The sequence below is a fragment of the Periplaneta americana genome, chromosome 5 (genome assembly GCF_040183065.1).
Source record: "Periplaneta americana isolate PAMFEO1 chromosome 5, P.americana_PAMFEO1_priV1, whole genome shotgun sequence".
NCBI lineage: Eukaryota > Metazoa > Arthropoda > Insecta > Blattodea > Blattidae > Periplaneta > Periplaneta americana.
The window spans coordinates 56,017,215-56,037,143 of NC_091121.1; the positions used below are offsets into that span (position 1 = coordinate 56,017,215).

The 19,929-nt window shown below is 36.9% G+C and overlaps 1 protein-coding gene across 5 annotated transcripts in view; it reads left to right on the forward strand.

The window, feature by feature from the left end:
• LOC138699631 (UDP-glycosyltransferase UGT5-like) overlaps positions 1 to 19,921 on the forward strand; it is a 121,719-nt gene extending 101,798 nt beyond the window's left edge. For 4 of the 5 annotated variants that reach the window (XM_069825657.1, XM_069825660.1, XM_069825658.1 and 1 more), the window contains 3 exons: positions 14,386 to 14,608; positions 17,833 to 18,052; positions 19,401 to 19,921. In XM_069825657.1, coding sequence (XP_069681758.1) covers positions 14,386 to 14,608; positions 17,833 to 18,052; positions 19,401 to 19,692 — 735 coding nt within the window. In that variant the 3' untranslated portion in view covers positions 19,693 to 19,921. Of the gene's footprint in view, positions 1 to 10,249; positions 11,075 to 14,385; positions 14,609 to 17,832; positions 18,053 to 19,400 lie in introns of all 5 variants that reach the window. The other variant, XM_069825659.1, reaches the window with a different exon arrangement.
• The last annotated feature ends 8 nt before the right edge of the window (positions 19,922 to 19,929 follow it).

A 19,929-nucleotide genomic window follows, 5' to 3' on the forward strand; every position in this document is an offset into this window, starting at 1 on the left:
GTTTTACGACCATTATCAACACTTCATTTCCTTTCTTTCATTTTTGTTTTATTGTATTCTATATCATATGCCGACTTTTGCCTCTGATTGAGATTCTGGCTGATATGTATATCTGTTATAAGCCAGTACATCTCACTTGACGATATGTGTCAGAGGAAGAGAAATTATTATTGTTTGTATGCATCTGAGATTGTTAGTGTAACGTGTAGCTAATCGGCGATGTATGTAATGAAGGGAGAAAGGAACTAGCCATTCTACCCCATTATCTTCTGGCCTATTTGCTTCGCAAGTGGTGGCTTGTTGGTATCACTTGTGAAGTTCAGACCTGTCTTCTGACAACAATGCAAACTTTGTTGAAAATGGACATCTTCAGGCATAGCCTAATTTACAATATCTAAAGTTTGTACATATCGAATATTTGGTTATAGTAATGTTTAACAAATACGTGTGAATACTTAACGATCAAATCAAACTATAATTTAAAATAGAACATATTAAAACAATGGTTAAATTTGGCTGTTGTACTACCCTTGAGTATTAAAACAATAAAATACATAGTTATAGGTTAATGGGAAATGCGTGTTATTATTCGGTTGAGAAGCTTTTATCATCCAGTCTGCTGTCAAAAAATCTGAAAGTTAGAATTTATAAAACAGTTATATTACCGGTTATTTTGTATGGTTGTGAAACTTGGCCTTTCACTTTGAGAGAGGAACATAGGTTAAGGATGTTTGAGAATAAGGTGCTTAGGAAAATATTTGTGGCTAAGAGGGATGAAGTTACAGGAGAATAGAGAAAGTTACACAACGCAGAGCTGCACGCATTGTAGTCTTCACCTGACATAATTAGGGACATTAAATCCAGACGTTTGAGATGGGCAGGGCATGTAGCACGTATGGGCGAATCCAGAAATGCATATAGAGTGTTAGTTGGGAGACCGGAGGGAAAAAGACCTTTGGGGGGCCGAGACGTAGATGGGAGGATAATATTAAAATTGATTTGAGGGAAGTGGGATATGATGATAGAGACTGGATTAATCTTGCACAGGATAGGGACCGATGGCGGGCTTATGTGAGGGCGGCAATGAACCTTCGGGTTCCTTAAAAGCCATTTATAAGTAAGTAAGTATAGAATTCATATATAATACTCACAATGCCTTAAAATGGATATGTAACCTAAAATCTTCTGCCTTCAGGTTAAGGATTAAAATAGGCATATAGGCATAAATCCGCAGCTTAGTTATAATATTTGTTTTGTAAAACTTAGATAAATCATTAGACAGAAATACAATATTTAATTCATCGCGTATTGTACTTAGAGTTTTGATTGATTGAGTGATTGATTTCGCGAGGGTTGGATCCGTCTTTCATTCAGACCGTTTAGATCCATTGCACATCCTATATGCGATGATTGTCTAAGTCCGACGGATGACCTAGGTTAGTGAATTCGACGATGACAGACCGGCTATTCTTGCTGGGCCCTGCAGGTAAGGTCTCATCATCTACAGACGAGCCCGAACCCAGAGCTCAGGGTCCTAAGCCTTTATGACCTAGATCAGCACCGATGCATCATACTAGTTAAAACCCTTCTGGTATAGATAGCGAAAATTTTACTGGTTATATAGATGATATTTCTGAATAGAAGATCTATTAGAATTTTTTGAAATTCTGAAGTGTAAACTAAAAAATGCATGTTTTCATAACATTAATAACTATACTTCGTGGAATTGCCACGAGAATCGCAAGGTTTACTGCGCACGCGGTATAGACTGTATGAGGAGGGGGCGTGCAACGGGTGGAATATGCCTCTAATGTAAACACTGAGCAGTATACTGCGGTTACAATAAAACCTATATCCTGCATTCAAGAAATATGATGAATGATCATTGAAATAGAAAATGTTTAAACATGTAAATACACAACTATTTTATAGTGAGATATATTAACTCTTAAAATTTAATTTAAGATACATCATCCTTGAATATGTGGATTACAGTGAAGAGTTACGTACATTTTGAGCGACTGCAAAGTAACCTTTTCCGATGGTCACTTAAACAGTTTTTATTTTGGGAAAATGTACGTTCCACATCACACCATGTAATACGTACATATTTGAAGAACGGAAAGTCACTACTTTTTAGTACACCAACTTCAGATGTCTTGTCGTGACCTGTTGGTACATCATTTATAATACGAAGTTGTGTATAGGCAGAATTTTTAGCAATAATGTTTCTCAACTTACATTTCACTTTTTCTGAAATTAGTGAATTGTTAATTTTGATAACGGTTTGTGATACTTTATCCCCTATATTAAGGGCTTCTGAGAGTTGTAGTTTAGACGATTCTAACAGGATGATACTTTTGGACACGATTTTAAAGTTAGAATCAATGAACAGAATATCTTCCAATAGCTGTTCAGGAGGCAATGATTTTTACAGCTGCAACAGCGGAACTGTCTGTGCTATCCAATGCATCAATTACTTCTATTATTTTGGCGTAATGCTCTGCATAATGATTAATAGCATCCAACCACGTTTCCCAACGGGTCAAAACTGGCTGCAGGGGTAAGGGTATTCCAGGGGCAATTATTTGGAACAGCAACACTCTCATTGTACTATGTTTGATTGAATTCTTGTCTGCACTGAACAAATGTTAAGCTTTGACTATTCCCACCACAGCAATGCAAAAACAAGTGCTTACATAGGTATACATTAGCTGTAGCTGCTTATACTACGAGACCGGGCGGCCGCTCACCTCTTCTATACTACCGTACATCGGCAACCTGATTGCATGCTGCGTGTGGCAATTCAACGAAGTCTACTAATAACATTTAAAATTATTCACAAACACACTGTTGCCAATGTAGCCCAAGGTGTGCCTTCGTTAGCGATAAATGGAAAGCTTTCTCAGTCACTAGTAAGACGAAATATTTACGTGATTTTTCTAAATACAGAGTGGAAGTGAAATAGCCTTGCAAATTTCCAGAGCGAATAGCTCATATTGTATGTAACAAAAACCTATAATATCATATTGGTGGAGTCGGCCTCGGTAGCGTAGTCTGTATAGCGCTGGCCTTCTATGCTCGAGGTTGTGGGTTCGATCCCGGTGATGGCATTTAAGTGTGTTTAAATGCGACAGGCTCATGTCAGTATATTGACTGGCATGTAAAAGAACTCCTTCGGGACAAAAATTCCGGCACACCGGCGACACTGATATAACCTCTGCAGTTGCGAGCGTCGTTAAATAAACCATAATTTTGAATTTCATATTGGTGGATAGTTAATAATTTTCAGGAAAAAAATTTTTTTTTTCTCAAAAGTTTAACAATCTCTTATTCGGTAACTATTGCGAGTGGAATCGTGATTTTAGTCCATATCGATAGGAACTCTTATAAAGAATAGTTTATCCCTCTGGTGTATTTCAATAGCATGTACAGTTTTCGTGTAAATTTAATTAAAAAAACCCTACGAGTAAATTCAAGCCATTGCACGATGCGAGCAAGTGGCAACGTCTTGGCAGAGAGCACCTCATCTACCGAGACACAGAATTCGTCGACCTCTTACATCTGTATCACGAGTAAAGTATGTTAGTTACGATTTTGCCGGACTGTTGAAACTTCAAACTTAATTTTCTAATTAATCGTGGATTTAATTACAAAACGTAATATAGATTTTCTATTCATTTACGTGTACCCTATCATCCCTTTCAATCTGCAAGGTTATTTCACTTCCAATCTGTATATATATTTTTTTATAGCTTTCACGTTTTGTTTGTCATCATTTGTTGTAATATTTTCACTTACGCGAACTTCAAAAGACGGCTTTAGGTCTGACGATATGGGTGGGTTACTTCTTAGAAAGCTTTAAGCATTGCAATAAACTTCGTAGCTCACTGCTTGAGGAGAAAGGAGATAATGACAATCATGACTACAACTTTTTTTTGGGATCCGACAAGCACAATTTGCTAAAAATGGCTTTGTTTTCAGTTCGCTTAACATAATTCCAGAGCGAAACTTTGTTGCTTACGATGGAGCAATTGCTGTGACTTTAGCGCTGTGATCAAAGTTGTTTCGGAAGAGGACAAATTGAAACCGTTATGGAATTCAACCAGACTGCTATATTTCCATAACTCAAGAAAGAGATATGCTTAAGTAAATTATATTATCGAAGTAATGTCATTGCTGAATATTTATGTAGCCTGCACCTCGCGTTTTTGTGAATTACGTTTGAATTGAATTTTACTTACATAGGCTATATGTTACCTTGTAGATATTATCTCTCATAAGAACAAAAAAGATCTGTTATATACAGGGTATTAAAAAAAGGCATTACATATTTTTGAGAGATGGTAGTAGGCCTACTCATCAAAACAAGAAGACAAAGTCTAATAAATATCGCTACTAAAATTAATATATTTCGAGATATAATTACTTGTTACTCAACATCACAGAAAATGTTCAATGTCATTTCCATTAAAAAACATTCGATATTCTGAGATGTGGTAGTATTTATTAAAACTAAAAAAACAAACTCTAATAAACATGGGCTATAACATTAATATCGTCCAAACCTGTGGAATAACAGTTAGCACATCTGACCGCGAAACCAGTTGGCCCGGGTTCGAATCTCGGTCGGGGTAGTTACTGACTGAGGTTTTTCCGGGGTTTTCCCTCAACCCCATATGAGCAAATGCTGGATAACTATCAATACTGGACCCCGGACTCATTTCACCGACATTGTCACCCTCATTTCATTCAGACGCTAAATAACCTGAGATGTTGATACAGCGTCGTAAAATGACCTACCTAAAGCAAATACATTTTTAAAATTACACATGGTAAATTTCCTTCAATTGTTACTCCGTTTGTGTGCTCGGAAAATGTCAGTGTTCTGTCTAGCCTGCAAAACGTTAGGGACAACCGGTTGAAATTCGAACATTCGATCGGATTCTCTACCTTGACGGATGCTCTCTGACCGGTCGAATGAAAACCAGTTGTAGGCCCTATTCTGCAGCTCCCTAGTCTGAATAATATATTTTTTTTATAAGCCGTACATAAAGCTTCGTCCATTTTAATTTATTTCGTTTTTTTCTGTTTCCTCTTCATATTAAGGACATGTCTGTCACATAAGAAATTGTTATATTCGGCTTCTTTTTTCACAATATTAGTCTAATTAAAACTAACAAGTTGGGATGTGGTCTTTTTGAAAGGTGATTTAGTCTGCGATTCCATCCTTCCACTGCATTGTTGGTTCTTTGTCTTCTTTTGTAACAGCTCCACATACTGATGGGTAGTTTGTCATTTTCAAGCCATTGATTCACAAAGTAGTCATTGAATTCTGTTACTTTCTGGTCGTTAGGTGAATCTTCCGTGACATATATCCAGCCACTTTCAACGTCCTCAGGTTATAAAAACGCCAATGATGCACATATACGGATGTGAAGTTAAATCGCTTGGTCCTCGTTGTAAGATTGAACTAAACCCAAGTGTTGAACCTTACGCCAAATGCACTGGTTAAAATGATAATTGCATCCTTTACCTCAACCTCGGGAAATACTTGTCTCAGTGAAAGAATGGCAGCTTCTTCGAAATTCACTATAAAGGATTGAGTATTCCGTAATTTTGTTTTTATTAGTTGGAAGAAACGAGACTATGTTTCCTTGTCTTTTCTTTCTAGGAGACCATATACTACAGGTACGATACGTACGATGCTAGTTTCCTCCAAGGTGCTTTCCAAATCAGTATGAAACTGCTTACTACAAGTTTTGAATGTTCCGTCCATGAAATAACTTCTGAACGATTGCAGAACTTCAATCGCTTTTGTAGAGCAAAAATTAAGTATTCTTTCTCCATCTGAAGAATCGTCAGGTAATAGAAAATTGCTGCCGTCGTTCATACTAAATATTTAATCGGGAATAATAATATCTTCAGATGTATGACATTTTTAATTTCCTACGTTTTATTCGTTGTAAAGTCCTTCTTACTGAATCATACGTAGGATTTTCTGCAACCAAATCATATGCCTTATTTAAAGTAAGACATATTTCTTGACGGTAAGCGTGCCATCCTCTTCTGCGACTCTCTTCTTCACAACATACAGCTTCTCTTTACTTCGTTGGTAGCTACATCTTGTGTGCATGTGTGTTCTGTATTTAATTTCAATACTGGGTGTTCAGTTCAAAGTGTGTCATGGCTCGCTATATGCCGTCATGTGGCTAGCCGATGAGCCTAGAGAATTCAATCTTCCTACACTTCCGCAGAGGTGTATAACCTATGAGGCAGAGAAGTTGACTAGCAAGTACGGCGTTCATTCTGAAGAGTACGTACCGATACGTACGGTAACGCTGGTAGTGGCAGGAATGTGAACTGTTTGGAAATACGTACTGTCGGGATATAGGGAGAGGGTTAAGACGATTACTTACGTATTTGTTGACATTAACTTCGACGGTCAACATGGACACGGAGCATTTGATTTGTGTTGTGGAATGTTACCGTACGCAACCGATGATAACAAATACCCTGCGTACGACTTGCCGGCGCAAAACACAGTTCGAAAGAGGTTATGGTAGCACACAGACCGTACAGACCGCCATCTGTTGCTACGACGTTCAAGTTATACCGTACACGTTCTCAAGTTCAGACTGAAGAACGCCTTAAGTAATAGGCAACTTCTCTAACATATAAGTTGAAACTCGCTTCAAATCGGTGACCCAACAACAGTGACGTCATGACACACTTTGAAATGAACACTCAGTAGTTCATATTGACTACTTGCTATTATTCTACTCTTACAATGACGCTTTCCTTCTTTAACACATAACCATGATAAACTATTTCCATCTTTAGATTTTGAATGCAAACGATATTGATATCCGTTACGTAAAACGCTTGGCTTACCTCTGGTTGTAGTTATTACTTTGAGTGGACAGCCCATTTTCCCAGATTTTGGTAGAGTAGTTCCTTCATTAACAGAACTGATATATCGAATTTAGAACAGAACTGAAAGGATAGACAGAAGCACGTTCATTTTTTTAATTTCCATCTAAAAAGGAAAATTTTGTCATTAATTTTCCTGCAAATCGATATTATATCGAATTTAGGAGTGTATTTGACCTCTTTCAAAGGGAAATTCAACAATGTACTTCCCTCTACAAAGATAAATGCAATTAGATACTCCACAAATTGATATATCTCTGGTTTTTCATAGTGAAATCATGTAACTAGACACAGAAAGATATCTTTGAAGATAAATTATGGGTCTGTCGCATATGACGCACTTGTTTACCAACTTGCCGAGGGTAATATTAGCACTGTCGGGAATGACACACTGTCGCAAATGCCGCGGACTCATTTCAGATATAATACTGTATACCCATTAAGAAATGGTAATGCAGTAAACAAAAGGGTAACAAGGTGTGATTCCCTAAAGCGTAGGACAGAAGAATTACAGTGAATGGAAATAACATTGATCATCTTTTAGGATATTGATGAACAAGTACTCATATATTGAAAAAAAAAATTAGGACCTGTGTTTATTAGATTTCGCTTTCTCCTTTGATGAATACTACCACCTCTCAAAATACGTACGTAATGCTTTTTAACGCCCTGTATGAGAATACAAAAAACTTCGAAGTTGGGTTGTCGTGGTGGTTAGTTGATAGGAATGTTGAAATGATGGCAATATGATATTGATAATGACGATGTTAATAATTGTGATGGGAAATATTCCTCTTGAAACTCAAAATCTCCTTCCAGGATATATTATTTCAATGTACCGAAGTACATATGATATTTCCATGCAGATATTCTGCGTCATCCTTCCAGGATGTTCATGTAGATTGTTAATTTTAATATTAAGCTATTTATCATAAGTTTAATAGCAATTAACTGTATTAAAATTTAACGAGTCCCTTATTTTGAATCAGATATCAGCCTAAATGAAATCACCAGTGTTTCTTTCCTACTGATATGAATTTCGCTGCTGTGTAAATTGTGTAGTAGCATAAATTGAACGAGGTATTGTTTTACCTAGTTCTTGTATTTAAAACGAGTAGTAAACTATTTTATTCTTAGTAAAGCCCCGTATATTAATCACAACATAGGCTATATAATAATAATAATAATAATAATAATAATAATAATAATAATAATAATAATAATAATAATAGTAACAGAAAAACAAACCACTCACTTTCCTTATATACTTTTCATATGTCTGTGATTTCATTATGTTATTCCCAGTTTATATTTATGTAACATGTTAATATGTTCGTACGATATTACGTAAATCGGTGTCTACCTTTATTGACTTAGGCCTACCATATTTTGGAACAAGAATATTTTAATAGATGTGCTTCATCTGGAGAAATAAAATTAATAAGTGGTAAAAGGGATAGCGCTACTGTATGCCCCGTGGGACGTACCAGCGGTTTCATGTACTTTTTACCAAAACTTGTAATTCTGGCATCCCTAGATTACACCAATACTTAAACCACATCAGGATTCATAACGAGAAAGAAGGTGTAATAATTATACTGTTATGATTAGATAGCTTGGCCGAACATTTGAGTAGGGGGCGATGTGGAGTGAGTCAGTTTCTCATCATATTCATTGGGGCAGGAGGGGGAAGGGGGAGAATGCATGCATGCTGTCATAAGTTATAGCTCTGTTGAAAAACATTGGTCATGCACCTGTACTCCCAAGGTCTCTAGATGTCGCTGTCGAACAGCTCTTAGTCAGGTCCTCTCATCCCATTCCACTAATGTCCGCCATCTTTGCGCCATCGGTTGCTGTTTTCAAGCAGAACATTCTCCGAAAGTTATTGAAATATGTTTTGGAAACTTATTTTATGAAATATATAAATTTTAACACAAATTTCTTCCACAATCCAATCATAGCGCAATGTAAACAAACCTAAGAGTTGGCGCAAATATGGCAACTTGCGAAGACCTGACTTATCGACGGACCTTGCTGTACTCCATGGGCGATTACAGTTTTTCCACTCACTGCTACCCGAACACTCGTACTCTACACGTCTACACAATGCAATCTTCTCTTTTCACTTTTCCACTCACAATAAAATAAACTATGATGTCTTTATTGGCTCCATTACGATACTAATGTTTATACAACAGTTACTATACTATGAACTTACACAAGGGAAAGAAATGAACTGTAAAGGAGCTGCACAGCGACTAATCCATACACCCCCTTTTTTCCTTATTAGTATAAAATGGACTTGCCTGGTTTACTGCACATGATGGTTTGACCGGCTAAGCTATCTAAACACAATAGTACATAGCACTGTTTATATTGCGAAAGTAAATAACATTTTATGACAATTTAAGATCTTCTTGGTAATCTAAAAATATATTACGAAATGGAAATATAAAAATTGGAGATTTATCTTTCGAAGAGGTGGAAAAATTTAAATATCTTTCAGCAACAGTAACAAATATAAATGACACTCGGGAGGAAATTAAACGCAGAATAAATATAGGAAATGCGGGTTATTATTCGGTTGAGAAGCTTTTGTCATCTAGTCTTCTGTCAAAAAATCTGAAAGTCAGAATTTATAAAACAGTTATATTACCGTTTATTCTGTATGGTTGTGAAACTTGGACTCTCACTTTGCGAGAGGAACAGAGATTAAGGGTGTTTGAGAATAAGGTTTTTAGGAAAATATTTGGAGCTAAGAGGGATGAAGTTACAGGAGAATGGAGAAAGTTACACAACGCAGAGCTGCACGCATTGTATTCTTCACCTGGCATAATTAGGAACATAAAATCCAGACGTTTGAGATGGGCAGGACATGTAGCACGTATGGGCGAATCCAGAAATGCATATAGAAATGAAAGGCCGGAGGGAAAAAGACCTTTGGGGAGGCCGAGACGTAGATGGGAAGATAATATTAAAATGGATTTGAGGGAGGTAGGATATGATGATAGAGACTGGATTAATCTTGCTCAGGATAGGGACCAATAGTGGGCTTATGTAAGGGCGGCAATGAACCTCCGGGTTCCTTAAAAGCCAGTAAGTAAATAAGTAAGTAATCTAAAAATGAAATTAGAGCTAGATTCAACTTATAAGCAATGACATTATATCGATAATAAATTAATTATATGGCAATATTTTAAATTTCGGTGCTGTAATCTTTATCTTGAATAATTTTAATGAATTTCAGCATAATGAAGCATTAGTTAATAAATTTATTGAAGGAATTTTCAGTACTGACAATATGCCTCTCTTGCAGATGAAAGCGGCTCTACCTCTTTCAGTTATCTTCATAGTTCTTTGCATCAGTTTCGCCAAGTGTTCTAGAATCTTGGCAATCTTCCCATACGTGGGGAAGAGCCACCATGACACGTTCGGCCCATATGTGAAGCAACTTGCAGCACGCGGGCACGAAGTTGTAATGGTCAGCCATTTCCCTGAAGACCCACCGTTTCCGAATCTAACGGACATCAGTATCCAAGGATCTGTCGCCTTGCCACCAGTAGAACCCTTAAGCTTCCAGAATTTGCAATCTCGTGGAATCTTAAAAAACATATTTTTTTTCAGAGAACTGGCTCAAATTCACTGTGAATCCATTCTGCCACTTCCACAAGTACAGCAATTACGAAATCAGACGTTCGATCTGATAATCGTAGAACAGTTCAACACCGAATGCTTCTTGCCGCTCGTCCATGGCTTCGACACTCCGTTCGTCTTTTTCAGCACAACCATGCTAGTCCCTTGGTCTAACGAGAGAACTGGAAATCCTGACAATCCGTCATACATACCCAATTTGTTCTCGTCGTACAATGACAGGATGAACTTCTTGGAGCGCTTGGACAACACATTCCAAACGCTATTATTCGCTTGGATTCTCTACCCCATATTCTCCAATCGTCCAGGACGATTCACGGCAGAGAAGTATCTTCAAGTGTCTTTTCCGCCATTGGACGAGATCGCTAAACGAGGAAGTCTCGTTCTTGTGAACACCCATTATACAATCAACAGACCCAGACCTCTGGTACCGGCAGTTATTGAGATTGGAGGTATCCACATTCCTAAATCAACGAAGAATTTGCTGAAGGTATACGATAAGTCGATAAGACACTGAAGTCTTTCATAATTTAGAAATGCACAATATTGTTGCTATGCATATTTGTTAATTTATTACAATGACAAGAATTTGTGAAAAGAAAGAATACCATTAGAATTACCACACTTAATTCGATGGGATTAACATATTCTAGTGCATGTTTCTAATGACTTTAAACTAGAAGACAGAATAAACCGCACTTTGATTTGTTGGAAGTAACATTCCAGTAATTGTTTCGAATGACTTTAAACAGCCATACTTTGCTTTGATGGAAGTAACATAATAGATATTTCAATACTCGTTTCTGATGATTTTTAACTGGAAGATAGAATAAGCCACAGGGTGACTCAGCAGGAATAGTAAACATTTTAATATGTGGTAATATGAACTTTTCTGAGTAAAAGTTAATTTTTTACTGACGCTATGTTCGGTTCAAGTTTGTCGAATATGGCGAAGTTCGATATTCTCCGATGTTCGCTCTGCAGAAGGAACATTTCGTATTTGTTTCAACTTGTTATAAAATTATTCCTTGTCCTCAAATCATGTTTTAACCGCTTAAGATTGTTAGCAAGATCTTGCGATTAGTATTTCATATAAAATAAGATGAAGTTTTTAATGTCTTAGTTGCCCTTCTCATACTCGAACATTGCAGGACATTAGTTTAAATGTTACGCGTAACAAGCCTGCAAATGGCATGAATGAACGACAAATGACTGCGTACGAAAGAATAGTACGTGTCGCTCTTCCGAGACTGCCTGAGGGCTGGACTATTCATAATGGATGTAGAGCACTGCTGTTTGTATTCCCTTGACTACAAGGATGGGCGTGTTCTTCCAGCATGACGGAGCTCCTGTCCATTTTATCCCTCAGGTGACACATAATCTAAATCTCAAGGAATTGTTGAAATTATTCATAGTATGTAAGCAATACATTTAATCATTCATTGATAGTGTTCTCCCCAAGGGCAGGTCTTTCACTGCAAACCCAGCATTCTCCAATCTTTCCTATTTATACCGCTGACATATTCCAATAGCGTGGACGGTTATCGTGTAAATTTAATTTAAAAATCACTAATATCAAGCCACTGAACAATGCAACCAGATTGCAACGTTGTAACCAGAGAGGAAGGTTCGCGTAGGGAGACAGATCTGAGTTCGTTGACATTTTACATATCTATTACGAGAAGAAAAAGAACTGTTAGCGGCGATGTTGCCAGACTGCTGAAACTTCCAAATTAATTTTCTAATAATAGTGCATTTAATCATAAAACGTAATATAGATTTTCTATTCATTTAAGTGTATCCTATCATCCCTTCCAATCAGCAGGATTATTTCACTTCCATCCTATATACATATACAGTGAAAGGTGCTATAGGTAATATCTAAAACTAAAATGTACCTTAATGTTTTATGTTTCTGAATCGATAAACAAAACAATAAGCAGTATTTTCACTGCACTATATTCTAGCCAAGCATAAGATTTGTATCAATCTGCATGAAAACACTTCTTTACATTATCGTATTCTCTTTTGGGGAACGCTTTAGAAACAGCCTCTCGAATATTAACTGAGATATTGATACAATGTCACAAGGGAATGCCAATTCGTGAACACTCGCTCCTTGACATCGCCCTCCGCCAAATCATCCTAGAATTCTGAAACACTTTCAAATTCAGAGGCCTCAAGCGATTTTTTTTTTTTTGGTAGCAGTTCTCTCAAATAAGTCTGAACTATTGCATTTCCTGCCCGGATTCAGCATTTCAAAGACACTAATTAGAAATTAATTTTATTTTCGGAAAGCAAGTTCTAAAGAATGAGCCCATCTAATCGAACATTTACTTCACTTTACCACAAAGAATATTTTATTCCAACCATATGGTTGAGCATAAGGAACTGAACGAAATTATCACTTGAAAAGCACAGAGAAGAGCAGAAGACTCAAATTTAAATTGATTCAACACTGTCGAGAATAGTATGTTTACGATTGTCGCAACAATGCGTTGAACAGCAAAAACTTATCTTTAAGGTAAGGTACTAAACTTTTTGAGTTTTTCTTTCCATTGGTACTATTTTCATGCACCTCAAATTCCTTCTAGGAGCTGTGTAAAATTGTCAGTAGAATACCTATACCAAATTCAATTTAAATAACATGCCTTTAGCGATGCGTAAAGTAAGTAAATCTTGAATGAATCTCTCGTAACTTAAAATTAAATAGTCTATACACGATTAAACGCTATGAGCCGTATTCATAGACATTCTTAGCGCGGTCTTCCGGTGGATGATCAGCGAACTAACGTTTTTCGTATTCATAAACCAGTGTTATCGATATGATAGTCATCTGAATGCAAGAACTCGGTAACCCGAAATTTGCGTTTTTTAGTTATCTCTGTTATAGCATAGCAAAAGTCGCACAGAATGTGATGCAAGAACTAGGTAACTGATCGAACGATACCAGCGACATTTATTTTCCAATGTAACAAATAGGTAAAAGAAAACGAGACATATTCCTTAGTGCAATAAATAAGTAAATAGACAATATCTCAAAATAGGAAAAAATCAAGTTACCTAGTTTTTGCATTCAGGTGATTATGATATGAATCCTGTACAAGTAACCAGTCGATAGCCGGGGCTAGTTTAGCACGCTCGTAACGCGGGTTAGCGAAATGTCTATGAATAGTACCCAAATATTAAGATTACATTAGGTTATTTGAAAGGGGTGCTGAAGGGGGTGCGGGGATTCCAGAAGGGGTGAGCAAGCCCCACCCTCGCACTCCTCTGACGCCGCCCCTGATGGTGATATAAGTTGATGAGGAAGACGTAGATGAAGATGATTCGAAACTAACTTTGCAAACTCAAGTATCCTAATATGGCATACAGATACAATTTTGAAACTGTAATTGTGAGTAAATGAGTATTATTTATTATAGCTACAGTAGCTTACAAAATAGTAATGGAGTAACACCGCATATCGATATTTGTTCGAATCAGTACTAACAGTAGCAGTCGGATCGAGGCACAGTTACAATTTGAAGCACAGATAACTTTAAAGATAACTTTAACTCGAATATCAGCATGTTAAATCATAGATAAGTTTGTATGTACAGATGACTACCGTCTCAGAAACCGAGCATGAATGACCTTTCGCACCTGCTTAGATCGGTGTTTTACAAAAGACTCTTGTGTAGTTATTTTACAACTTACATCTTCTTTTATACAATCGTAGTTCTTATAAAATTTTGTGTGAATTACACTTATTTGACTGTTATAGCGCCTACCTCATACGCTCCTGACCTGTCGTTGCAGGACATAGATGATTTTCTGAATGGCGCAGAGCACGGTGCGATCTACTTCTGCATGGGCTCCATGATCCGCGCCGAGACGCTGCCGGCAGACAAGCGCGACGCCTTCCTGCAGGCCTTCGCCGAGCTGCCCCAGCGCGTGCTGTGGAAGTGGGAGAATGACTCGCTGCCTGGTCGGCCCCACAACGTCAAGATCGCCAAGTGGCTGCCCCAGTTCGACGTGCTCAGTCAGTTTCACACTTTGATGCAATGTTTTCTACTGCTTACCACCTTCATTTCTCTCTTTAGCTTCTTCTTCCTCCAAAATATTTTCCTTTCTTCTTTTTTCTTTTCTCCTGACTGTTTCGTCTCATTATGATATGGTACCACATTTACCTTTTAATAATCTCTTTCCTTACTTTATTCTTTCCTACATTGTTCCCATTTTCTTACATTTCTTTATTCGTATTTGTTATACAGGGACATCATTTTATTTTTACTAACATTTCTGATATTAACTTGGCTATACCTTTGGGTCAACGGTTGCTACCCCCTGGAGTTCGATGGCGTAATATACAAAGAAATCACTTTACTAGGTATAGGAGGGAAGAAAAGTAGTTCATCCATTTACGTAAACTAGGAAATATCACGCTTTTGAGTTTGCTAATTTTCATTAGGTTTTTGTTTAGTCAAAATACAGTACAGTATTAACAATGAGTGTTTTTACTCACGAACCGAGCTGTCCATGTGGACGTATTCATTATGCAGTGTATATTATACTGCCTATAGTACATTAGCATACACTATAGAGAATGAAGTTAAATTGAAAAATAATCATAATATGGATATTTAAGCATATTTTTCAAGATGGTGGCGGTTCATTTCGATACAGGCTTCAGTTCTAATGTGTGTAATTCCAATTACCAATTTCATCCTTCGTACTAGTAACTCATGTTGAAATAATTCTGTACCTACTCTATAAAAGAGTACCTTACGTACTGAACATTCAATCTTCACTTCTGCTCGATCCGAAAAGATAAACTTACTCAGACATGCTATCTACTGTCCGTCCAAGTGGTTATGTTGCAGGATCGTAGAAAGGGAGGAAATCACGTGACAGTTAATTACTTAACAAGGCCCTTTTATTCAAGTTATTTTAAACAGTTGTATGGGTATAATATTACGCAGATGTCCAATTCCTAACAGAAATTAATGTTTTCAGAAAAGAGCTAAGACATCCCAGCCACTAGCCTTTACAGAGAGGCGAATAGAAGCTGGTGGGGAAAACCGGAATGCGACGTAGGCAAATGGACGACGGTACCTGTGCGAAAATGATGCGATATTGAAAGCTCTTTCGTTATTGGAAAACGCGAACATATTTTTGGAACGTACTGTGACGGTAAGACTACTATGACTGTATATGCGGTCTTGGATCTGTGTGGAGGACGGTTGAACTTCATTAGTAGAAGGGGTGGGAGTGAAGTACATTAAAAAACTCAGGTACAATAAAAATTGAAGTAAAAATAAAATGATGTCCCTGTATTAATTATGCATTCTGAACTCTTTCTCTGTTTCGTTGTCTTCTTTATATCTTCCATAATTCTCTTTCTCTTTCTTTTATTCCTAATACAGTGGAACCTCTATTATCCGTGCTAATGAAGGGGATGAACTGAACGGTTAATCGGAAAAATCGGATAATCCGTACCTTAAAAGATTTTCGTGAATTAAGTCAATAATACTTACACTTTCGTAATTTCCTGCGTGGTCTTGTATTTAACACATTTAGTTAGTGGGTCAGAAGTTCTTCAAAGTAAATCTGATTGTCAACGACGGGTTGTCAAAGGCCAAACAAACTCCTTGTTAGGAATAGTGGAGGTCTCATATTGTAAATTTATGTACTTTATTCTTGATTATTCTTGAGCACAAAATAACTCTAATCTCATATTCTGATGAGGAATGAGCCACTGTTTCTCTTTCCAAATCACTCAATTATTTGCACTTTTTTCAATACTTACCACAACACGTTTTATATAGAAGTTGTACAGTACGGCAACTCGAACAGTATACCATATTGTGTAAGGGTTAAGACTTGTAATGACTAATAAATTAATAACACTGTCTACAAAAAATACGTACTAATATAAAGTGTCATAGTACTTCATATACTGTATTTCTGTAGAAAAAAAAGAAGCGAAAGACAGTCGGATAATCCGCTAATCGGTTAATGGAGTGACGGATAATCGGGGTTCTACTGTATAAACTAATGATTGTTTCAGAAATGTGCAACGAATAAAATGCAGATGTCTTAAATTACTTACGTAGCGTTGTTTGGGACGTTACCAGCTATAAAAATGAGCTAAAACTGTTGTCTACAGTGCAGTCTAATGTATATTTCACGTGAAAAGACATTTTGTTCTTACATAATCGAAGCCTTTATACAGGGACATCATTTTATTTTTACTTGCATTTTTATTGTACCTGCATTTCTGAATGTACTTTACTCTCACCCCTTCGCTAATGTCCTTGCTCCCGTCAGACACACAAACTTACGGCCGCTGTTGCATTCGAAGTCTTCAAGCAGTGAAGTAAACACTGCAGTGTATAGTGTGTTTCATAAATATGATTGCGTTTTCTATAGAAGAAAGAATCTACATTAATAATATCGTACTAAAAAATTATATTCAAGAAACGATAAATTCAATTTCAGAGAATATGCTTCAAAATGTTTTTAATAATATGCGTACTGAATTGAAGCCTGCATTGTAATGAATGGCAACCATTTTCAGCAACTTGTTTAAAAATTCAGATTAGCTTTTTTTGAATTGAAGTGGCTAGAAGCAAATGAATGCTAGTGACATTTGTAATAACATGAGTTAAGTGCATCCAGTGTAAGCAAAAGTATCTAAAATTTTAGTGGCAAAGGGATATTTTAATCGCATCACACATTAAAATTTAAATAAAAAATTTCACCCATTTTACGAAAGCTTAAATATTTAAACCCCATTTTCTCAAAAGTAACTTAAGTGCACTTACAGCCCTTTACTTATGACCCCCTCAATTTAAATGCACTCTCTATATTGTATGATAACATCAATAATTAATATGCTAAATAAAGTAGACATTACATAACGAGCATAGCCGCCTGAAAAGTTGAGTTTTTGAAAAAAAATGTGTGTATTTTGATAAATTCCGTAAAAGTGATGATCAAACTGAAAATCGTAATATCGTATTTCCCTACAACATAAATGGATACACTACTTTTCTCTCCTCCTATACCTAGTAAAATGATTTGTTTACATATTGCACTAGTAACATCAAACTCCTGTAATGGAAGGGGGCAACAGTGTTTCCGAGTATAGCCAGGTTAATGTTAAAAATTTTGATAAAAATAAAGTGATGTCCCTGTATAACCCTAGGTGTTAGTGATCTTTGAACTCTGTTCTGTTCTGTCAGTCTTTGTCTCGTGTTACAGACCACCCCAATATAAGGGTGTTCATGTCGCATGGAGGCCTGCTGGGAACCATAGAGGCCGTACACGTGGGTGTGCCCATGGTGGGCATTCCCATGTATGGGGATCAGAACCTCAACATCAAGATGGTGGAGACGGCAGGGATGGGAGTGATGTTGCACTACTCCGACATAACCAAGGATAATGTCCTCAAAGCCCTCAAGACTATATTGGACAATTCTAGGTGAGAAGGTAGTCCTGATATTGATTTCATTCCATAATGCTATGGCTGAGTCGCTGACAGTTTCTGAAGATTCCAAGAAGAACTCATGGATGATGATGATGATGATGATGATTAAAAACGTCACATGACGCTAAGTGATATGTATCACATCATAGTTTATGCTAGAGATGAACAACGATCGAGAAAGCGAGACTAACAGCGCCCGCAAAGCCGAAAACCCGCACGACAATGTTCTATTATGTCGCGTTCTTGACGTAAAGACTTCCGAGTCTTCCGAGCCTCGATATTGATCATCTCCCGAAGTCCCGAAGTCAAGCAGACTTCAATCGCCACAGTTGTTATACCTGACTGAACTTTTACCTACTTTGGCAACTGTTATATATGTATAAACAATCAAGTAGCCTATTTGAAACATCATCTCTACCTTTCAGTGTACAACAATCCATTTCCCACTCTTTATTTTATTACTAGGTCCTTATTAAAAGTTTGAAGGTCATGTTGAGATTCAGATAAGTTGGAATTATAATATAAAATTATACAACTATTTTAAATTACCTTATTAAAAGGCTAGGAATTTTCTTTTCATATGTTTAAGATCAAGTGTGCAATGTCAAGGAAAAAGATATTAATGTCATGTTTTATGTTTCTTAGAAATGCAAATTTATTTGAGAATTGTTTTTTTTTTTCTATTTATATAACCATAGGTAATATCATATAATAGAACCAGAACATTTTGATAACTAAGATACTGTTCTGTTTTGTCTTTTTGTCTCATTTAAACACACGTGTGTGTGTGTGTGTGCGTGCGTGCGTGATCAAGGATAATACGAAAAATTCTAGCTGTGTGGAAAATAAGTTTTCTGTCTACATAGACGAGTTTAGACCTCTTACGAATACGGTGTTCAGAGATTCAACTCATATTAAAAAAAGGAAGAAGAATCGTAACTATGCTTTGTAGTAATAAGGTATAAAATACGGAACTACACATTAGGCACCTCAAGGTGATAAATATTATCTTTGGCAGTGGCAGATTAATACATTTTCAGCAGGGGACACCAGATCTCCATCATTCTGGCATACTATCCCTGGCATACCCCCGTCAATTCGCACCCTGCACCTACTTACTGTATGTACATCTATGTGTAGGGAATTCCCAAAAAAATATTGTACAAATTTTGCTCATTTTCAGTAACTATTGGCCAGTTGTTCCGAAAATAATGCATATGATTTATGATAATTTTTAATAAAAATCAACGATTTCATCCCATCCATCCAGGAAATCTACTTATTCAAGAACTCCCAAGTAATTTTTAGCTGATATTCATATTAATCAATTTTGCACTTACAGTTACATGGAAAACGCGAAGAGGACTTCCAGAATATTCCGGGACAGACCCATGTCTCCGATGGACACCGCCATCTACTGGACGGAGTACGTCATCAGGCACCGTGGAGCCCCTCACCTGAGAACGGCGGGGGCGGACCTCCCCCTGTACCAGTACCTGCTACTGGACGTGATAGCGGTGCTCCTAGCAGGAGTGCTGGCGGTTTTATTCATTATCTACTTCATACTTAAGAAATTCGTTGCATTTGTTCGCGGAGGTGCAAAAACAACTTCCAAGAGCAAGAAACAACAATAGGAGTTCGTTATGTTATTTGGTCCAAAGTAGTGTTGAAACATGGCAGTAGAACCGAAATGATTATGTTGTAGTTTGTAGTGAAGATGTTTCTTATTTTATTGAAGACTCACAGTAAGGATGAGGCAAAGAGATTCAGTTAAACTAAGTACTGGTCAGTCAATGTTGTTTTCCTATACAAATCCATTTGTTTATTTGTTGCGTGATTACAGAATATACAACTTGTTGCTCATTCTTGTA